Source organism: Peromyscus maniculatus, chromosome 15 (genome assembly GCF_049852395.1).
Source record: "Peromyscus maniculatus bairdii isolate BWxNUB_F1_BW_parent chromosome 15, HU_Pman_BW_mat_3.1, whole genome shotgun sequence".
Taxonomy (NCBI): Eukaryota; Metazoa; Chordata; class Mammalia; order Rodentia; family Cricetidae; genus Peromyscus; species Peromyscus maniculatus.
The window spans coordinates 68,177,205-68,185,967 of record NC_134866.1 but is presented as its reverse complement, the minus strand read 5'-3'; the positions used below and the strand labels follow the sequence as shown (position 1 = coordinate 68,185,967).

General features: G+C 38.9%; 1 protein-coding gene across 2 annotated transcripts in view; it reads right to left on the bottom strand.

The window, feature by feature from the left end:
* The window catches only part of Hapln1 (hyaluronan and proteoglycan link protein 1), a 74,632-nt gene that overhangs the window by 17,478 nt on the left and 48,391 nt on the right, over positions 1-8,763 (bottom strand). Inside the window, exon 2 of one of the 2 annotated variants that reach the window (XM_006980465.4) lies at positions 7,728-7,851. In XM_006980465.4, coding sequence (XP_006980527.1) covers positions 7,728-7,827 — 100 coding nt within the window. In that variant the 5' untranslated portion in view covers positions 7,828-7,851. Of the gene's footprint in view, positions 1-7,727; positions 8,018-8,763 lie in introns of those variants that run through there. The other variant, XM_076552036.1, reaches the window with a different exon arrangement.

Genomic DNA, 8,763 nt, shown 5'->3' with positions numbered 1-8,763 from the left:
GTAACTAGGTTCCCCACCCCCACCTCATCTTTATCTCTATATAACACAATTTCTCTCTGCTTCTTCCTCAATTTCTTTGCGGGTTTCAGACAATCTTTATTTGGATGTATTCATCACTATTAACCTTATCTTGCTCTTACTCCTATTAAAGTCATCATAGCAGCCTAGAGGTACGTTTTTAGTAAGGGCCAAGACTAAACTTTTCATAGTGATTTGTTTCGTTTGGAACACGGTTCTAAACAGTTGGAACAACATTGAATGGAATCAAATGTCGACCATTTTTACCTATTCCTTCACTCAAAAAGTACCTCCCACAGGAGTGCAGAAATGTACATGCTGTCTATCTGGCTCCCATGAGAGTGTGGCACTTAAGAAAGACAGACTACTCAGGTGTGAATCTCAGCTTCAACAGCTGACAAGCAGCTGCCTCGGGCAGGATGCTTACTCTCTGTCAATGTTAGTGAGACTCACCATCTACATAGCACTGCTAGGGAGGCTTAGATGGGGTGATAGGGTTCACATTTCATCCTTCTTCATACAGGTAACTGATTGTAAACGGCAAGGTTGATGAATTGGCATTCTGCCATGAAGTCCGTTACTTGCTTTAGAGCAAGGGATGCTTTTAGTACTTTTGCTAACTTAAGAGTTAAATTTATTTGTATGACCAATGGATAATAGGTAAAAATTTAGCATTAAATTCTTATTAATATAGACTGAGAAAAAATAAATCAGGATATCATAGAAATATTATGGAAAACAAAAAAAAAGTTTAAATTGGGACAATTCAACAGTGTGTTGAATGGCACTGTTAAGATAAACGGGACATCTATTTCTCAATGCTCAGGAAAAGAACTCAAATCGCTTTGTTTCCCTGCAGAACATGTCAGGCAGTTTCTTGGGAGGAAGTAGAAGGTCAAATGCTTTATAATTTCCAGAAAGGACACTTAATTGTGTGCACTGAAAAGATTAACACCATTGCATAATGTGATAGATATCACAGTAATACAAAAGCACTAAGAACATTATTTAGGGAACCGTATTGTTTTGCTAACAACCATGAATCCTTAAGCCTTTGGTGGGTCAGGTATTGAGTTTAGTGCTGAAAGAAAAGAAAATATGAGTCTGTTGAGAGATGAAGGTCCCGTACCCACTGATCTCCAGGGATATGAGGAATGTTAAGCTTGGAGGATTGTCTTCTCAAAAGAAAGCATGTAAAACCTATTCTTCCATCCAGAAGGCTGGGAACTAGAAGTGACTAGTAGTCTGGTGATCTGCATTATCTGTTGGGCCAGGCCATGTCAAGCTCTTTACAGCCAGGACTGGAGGTGACTAGTAGTCTAAATGACCCTTACATTATCTGCATAGCCAGAGGCTCCCCCAGGCTCCCACAACCAGGACCAGTGCTGGCTAATAGCCCAATGACCTCCATGCTATCGGTATGAGATTGACCAGATGCTTCCTTAGGCCATTAAACTAATACAGGTAGCCTATCTTTCCTTTGAGCTGAGTTTCAATGTACTTATGCCCCCTTGTGCATTGGGGATTGTTTCACACTAGGCAACTTCTTTCCAAATAAACTGTGATTAAATATGCTGGCAGTAAACTGTCTGACATCAGACTCCCAAAGTTTGATCCAGTTTGATTAAGTCAAACTTGAAGAAGTTTTCATTCTAACCTCTTAAAAGTTTGTTTCCCTCCCTGCCATGACCCCACCACAAGCCAAAAACAAATGCTTTCGTTGATCAAGGGTTAGAAAAAGGACAGGAACAGCTTGGATAGTAGAAGAATATGGTACAAAGGACAGTATTCCATCTGGGAGCATACACCCCATTCTAGTGGGCAGTGGATCCAGGTCTCACCAGCATCATCCTAGGGGATACAGGTGGGGAAGCAGCAATCCTTCTTTTTAATTATTATTATTATTAAAGTGTCTACTTATAATCCCCTGTTGCTAATTTAGATTTAAAGAGTTTTTTTTTTCTTTTCTACCTTTATATCCAGGCAAGTTTGGAACATTTCTTGATGTTTGACTTGACTCTGTCTCCCAAGTTCTGGGATTATGGTCAAGTGCTACCATGCCAATTTAGAATTAAAAATAATGAGAATTTCACATGTATTAAAGTTCAAGATTCAAACCCTTTGGGAGTGAACACATGTCCTTTGTATACTCTCTTATCCAAACGCATCCTCTTATCTCTGCCTAGGTATTCTTCCTCCACAGGTTATCCTGTCTAGTCCCAGAATCAGTGGTGACCTATATAATCAGTTATAAATATCATATATAGTTAACTCTATAAATTAGCAAATCCATATACCTTCTGGTCATATATTGTGCTGCCAAATAGTTCTCTCTTCTTTTACGGAGGCCCATTTTACCATTTTCTATCAGTCTAGGCCTTGCCTCCATCATCCATTCATTTACTCAATAGAAACCCCATGGACTATGTTTAAGATACTTCTCTTATTCTCCACATAAATTCTGGCATTTCTACAACCACTACTTATGGATGATTTATTTGGCTTACAGCTTACAGTTCATCATCCAGGGAAGCCAAAGCAAGAACTTACTATAGGAGCTTGAAGCAGAAACATCGAATGTTGGTTACTGGCTTGCTCTGTGGCTTATTCAGCTTGCTTTCCTTATACAACCCAGGATCACTTGCTCAGGGGTAGCGCTGTCCACAATGAGCTGCATCCTCTCTCATCAATTATTCATCAGGAAAAAGTCTTGCAAACAAACTCACAAGCCAATCTGATGGAGGCAATTCTTCAACAGTGGTTCCCTCCTCCCAGGTGACTCTAGTTTGTCAAGTTCACAAAACCTAACCAGCCCATTCTTAAAGGATTACCTCATAATTACTCCAGGATCATTCATTGCAGTGTGTTGTCCACATGGTCTTTTGTAAGAGGCAGTCATAATAGATTATATCTTTGCTTAAGACTTAACCATTTTTTCAATGGTTAAATGTAAGATGAAACCCTGGATGGCAAAAAATTACGGTAGTCTGGTTTTTGTTTACTTTTCTGGTCTCATTTTAAATCATGCCTTCTCCACTAGAAACTTTCAACTGCTTTATAAAAACACAGTGAAGGTTTTCTTCCCCACATTCCCATTCTGCTCACATAGTCTACTCATCTGACGATAATAAACTGATTCTTGTTCTAACAGGCTTTATACGCAAAGCATTGTGGATTTGGGGTGTTTATGTTTCTCAGGATATCTATACCCCTTTTGACTGAAGAGTAGAAAAGGTAGGGTGAATTCTTGTTTGACTTACTTTGTTCAACACACATCAGAGGACAGTCTTTGAACATGAAGTGATATACTCAGAGTATGTACATGTGGTGATTAATAACTGATTATACTATACAAGGAAGCCAAGTAGCCAATGTATGTAAATAAACCAGGCAAAATGGCTACCATTTGTCCTGATTACTGGATAATGATTCCTGGGTTTACCTGTGTCTAGAGGTACTGTGTGGGAACACAGTTCAAGAATGGAGTCCTGTGAGGAGATTTCTTAGTGCTTGTGAGAAAACTCCAAGAAACCAAGACAAATGTCTTATGACCTCAGTTTCTTCAAGAACACAAGATTGATTTTGGATTATGCTTTCATGCCCTGCCCAGGTGTGGTGGGTAGGAATGAGTTTCCTTCAGATTATTCTTTACAACTAGCTATTGTTGTCTGTTTATATGCCTCTATGGAAAACCATGGTTTTGCTACATATGGCTTGTCCTGCACGCGTGGCTCGCCCTTGTGATTGGACACTTTACTCACGTGATTCCTTTGAACTCTCAGAGTGTAAATTGTGTGATGGTCTGAATCAAATTGGCTAGAGTAGGAGACTTTAGTCCGCCTCAGTTATCGGCTCCATTTTCCCAGGTCCCACCACTTCTAGAGTGGTTGAAGTAGTGTTTATAAAGGTATTGCATTTAGATGTTCAGTATTTTTATTTTGGAATAATTTTTCTATAATAATGACTTCATTTTTCTTAGATACTATTAGTTTGATTATCCTTGAGTGACTGTTTTTTTTTTGTTTTTGTTTTTGTTTTTTTTTTGTGACTGTTTTAATTTGTTAGAATTTGATAGTGTTTCTATTCCAAATGACTTGATCAAAATAATAGATTTTCACTTTACTTTTAAGTAAAGAGCTGAAACAATAAAGAAATGTAACTATTTTCATTAGGTGGTAAAATAGAAAGTTAGCAGGCTGTGAAGATTTTAGGCAAGTGCTTTAGTTGAGTCAATACTTGTTCTCATATAGTTTCAATCCAAACAAAAGGGTTACTAGTTAATTATCTTTTTTTTTTTTTTGTATTTTCTAATAATTTGATTTCTTTCTTAGATTTTCATTTCCGCACCCAGGAAAAGCACATATAACACAGCGGCTATCCAATGTGAATTTGTTGCCACTGGAAAGGAAGATTTTGTACCTACAAGTATAAAACTACATGGTTTTAACTGACAGTTAGCAGAGTAATATAAAATAACAGTGGTTGTTACTAATACCAAGCCTAGAAATACTCACAAGCTATATTTTATGGGCTAAAAACTTCAGTGAATTTGGATACATAGTTCTAAATGTGCCCCTTTGTGACTAATTACTTTTCGCTCTATGTTCACTTTTATTTCATCCTTGTTTTCTTCTGTATCACTGGTGTTGCACTCATGATGGTGGTGTTAGTTAGTGTGTTGAGATGATTCAACCTTTGACAGCATGACTGCTGTCTATGAGAAAGCAGCCCAATGCTTGGCAAACACTTGATTAAATAGATTGCTTACAAGTAAGGGTGGTATGTGCATGTGTGTGTGTGTGTGTGTGTGTGTGTGTGTGTGTGTGTGTGTGTATAATCAGTAGTCCTTTGTGTGTGTATGAATGTGTGTGCTGTTGTCTGTGTGGTTTATTTATGTGTGTAAGTGTGTATATGTGTGGACGCTTGTATATAGACATGGAAGACAGAAGCTGACATCAGCTGTCTTCCTTGGTCTCTCCTCCTCCTACTCATTATTTTTTTATTTGTTATTGTTTGTCTGAGCTTTTTACATTTTTGAGACAGGGTCTCTCACGGAATCTGGAGCTCATTGACTAGGCTAGTCTGGCTAGTTGATGGGCTCCAGGAATCCATCTGTCTCCGATTCCCCTCTTCCCACGGTGCCGGGGTTAGGAAAGTGCTTCCACATCCAGCCTTTTATGTGGGTAATGGGCAATTCAGAGTCAGGTCCTCGTCCTTGTACAGTGTGCACTTTACCAACTGAGATCTATACTCTGTGCTTGGAATTTTATTTCCTGCCTATCTTTCCTCCCTTCCTCCCTCATTTCTTCTCCCTCTTCCTTTCTCCCTCTTCATCCCTTCTTGCCAGATTAAACTTCTCTATGGCTATATTCCTATAAGATGCCACCAGAAATGTGATTAGGTAACTATGATGGGAGAGGCTCAAGGACAAATCAGTCAAATGTCGTGTTTATATGAATCATCTAAGGAGAATCTGAGGACTATATTTAATATTAATTCAATATAATTAGGTCTTGCTTGGGAAATTTAGAATATAAAACAGAACACTAATGATGAGTAAGGGACATAAAATATGTTTTAATAATAATGTGCATTCTAAACATTTTTCCACCTCTGTGAAATCAAATTGCTTATAGGGAATAATTCAGTAATATGAGGTTCAGCCAGCCAATTTAATAATTGGAGTACAAATAGTTCATAACGTTTTGTGAGAGTTTCAATTCTTTGAATTCCTCTGGGTTATTACAAATAAAGTTTAAATATGAGAAAGGACTCTAGTCCTTCATGAGTATAGCAAAGGCTCTCTACCTCCCTGGTTCCTTCCTGTGCTATGAGGTTTATATTTGTGGTATAAAAGACAACTGAAACTACAAGAGCCAATTGGATGTGGATTCTCAGAGCTCTGTAACTTGAAACTTCAATGTGAGTGCTGTAAGGACGGGAGGAAAAACAGAGGGTGGAATAGTGGAGAAAGAACAACTTTAGAATAGGTTCACTTTTGAGAATAACCCCACAGTGCTGTGACCTAAGCCACATTTCAGTATTAACATCTACCAGCAAATATAGGCATGGTATCTCTTGACAGCCTTAAGTAACCCTTCCAGGGAAGCCTACACTTTCTAAGAATATGAATTTACAAATTAAAATGAAGTGGACTATCAAGGCATTTGGAAGGAATCCAACAGGGTATGAAATCATTTGAATAACTCGGGTAACTTGGTCTAGAGTCCCATTTAACTAAATTTCAACAGAACACATGGGACTTTAAGGGCTGGGCTACAGGAGTTTTTCTTGCTCAAATAACTTACCCTAACATGAATAAGTTTATAAATGCCATTATATTTTTAAAATAATATTTTTATCCATTGGGTTTCATATAGACTATCCAGACTGCATGGTTTATATTATAACTTGAGTAGATCTTATAAGTTGAAAGCAGAGTTATACAAAGCTATTTTATATTAGATTTAAAGTTGCTATTACTAATGATTCAGTATTACTGTTTGCATTGAGTTGAGCTCTGCCACTAGAAGTTAAAAGAATATTATTCTTCATCTTATTCTCAGCGTGTAAAACCATTACAGCCTTTGGGCAAGAGCTTTGGTTCGAATACATACATTAAGGAAACAGCTGAGTCAGCAGTTTGCAGAAGGGGAAAATTTACGATTATATAATTTCTTTTTATGCTTCCACAGTGAAAAAATAAAGTTGCTGGCAGCAAACAAAACCAAAAAGGATGTGCCTACACTCAGAGACATATTAATTAAAAATTCTATTCTGGACTGCCAAAACATTTACAGGACAATATTTCTATCAGATTTACACTATCAAATGACCTTTACAAGTCTTGGTTTTCAACAGCGAACATAGTTTCCTGAGGCACCACTTTTGACCTTGAAATTACAACTTGCTATTTCATGTCTTTTAGCAAACTTATTACGTCTCCTGGTGGTTCCCAAACTGAACTTATCTAAAATTAGTAATAACATCTATTTAAACTGTTATCTTGTGTAATTCTTAATTTAATTATTTAGCACCCAAGGGCAGGTGGGGAGGCTATTGCTCCTTGGACTACCTTTCCTTATTGCATAAGTCTCCCAGCCTTCTTTTTGCAGAATGTCCCTCAACAGAAGCTTAGGCTGACGAAAGAGCTGCATTATACCGCAGCCACTAGCCTTGCTCCAGCTCTCTGGCTGAGGATTCAGCTGAGCTCAACAGAAATATGCAGGGCCAGTATATTGGTCCATGGGAACGAGAGCTTCACACAGCAGCTGTAACAGGGTACCTACTATTTCCCAGCCCATGGTTGATTCGGCATTTTCCTTATTTGCATTGCTTCCCTCAATCATTAAGCAACTATTGAGACAGAATGACCTTACATCCTAAGTTCCTCTGCTTTGCAGCTCTCTCCTGCACATCCATTGCATTTAAATGAACTTCACGCACTCCCCTCTACTTGAAGATACCAATTGCAGGTGAAGTTAACCACACTAAGTCACTGCAGCTGGATGCCTAACTTCTATCGTTCCCAAGTTACAATGTCCCTCTCACGTATTAGCATCCGCGCAGCAGAAGCATGCTTACTAATTAGCCGAAAGGGAAAGAAAAAAGTTCGTGCAGCAAGATAGAAATGAACGAATACCACAAATCTCACTGTAAGTACCTGGAAATCCATGTGATGCTCCCTCGAGAAACTTGTGCTTTCTTACCTTGGATGTGAATAACTCTGTCTTGATCCGGAGTGTAGCTGTCTGAAAGGTGATCAGCCCAACAGACTGAAACCAGCACCAGGAGAAGGAGGCTCTTCATCCTTGTAGCTCAGACCCTTCTCCACTGTGAGGATCACATACAAAGAGGCTTGAGAAATTTGGAACCCTTTGGAGTGTTGCACTGCACAAATTATTGCCGCCTTATCATCATAGAGTGGGTCTGTAAAAATATTTAACCCAATCTGTTCAGAAAGTTACTGTAGCAGCCCTGAAGAGCTGACGACCGAGCTTTGAAAAATTTCAGTTCCTCTTAGGCAGCCAGAGTCCAAACAGTGTTTAACTCTGTCTTTGCAGAATTGTAAACGTGGAAATTTCAAACACTGTGCTTTTGGCATGAAGACTTACAAAGAGTTAGAAGGAGCTTTAGTGAGGAGGCAAACACTCTTAAAACATTAACCCCTGAGTTTGGAGTGTAAGTTAACAAAAGAGCAATTTGGCACATCTATCTATGAATATTTATCCAGCCAGCCTAATTAGGAACTGAATCTTAAACCAGAGCAAATCAAGGGTATTTGCATGAGCCTTAACATCATCATTCCTTGCCCATGTGGCTTCCTAAGCAGGTTAAATTTGCTTGTTCTAAATAGAAAAGAGGATGGCAAGAAAACAAATCAAGCAGAAGCAGCCCTTTTGCTACAGTCACTTACCATCTTAAACACTGCTGGGGTCTACCGTGAAGAGTTGAAAATTTGGACAAACTAGATTAGGTCTGTGTATGATACACTACTGCAGTCACCCAGATTGATTTTTCATTCATTGCAAGCTAAAGTGCTGACATACCAACTTGGAGTGTCAGGTAGGGTCTCTGCAGTCAGCAGAGCCCTGCTGGGAATGTCCCTGCCAGGCTCACAGGGCAATTAGGCAAATGAAGAGCTGAAATAGGAAAGGAGGCTCAGCTCTGGTCCTAAGCAAAAGAGGCAGAGCCATCCTTCGCCTGTCCTTTATCCAAGACTGACTCCATAGGAGAGGACAGAAA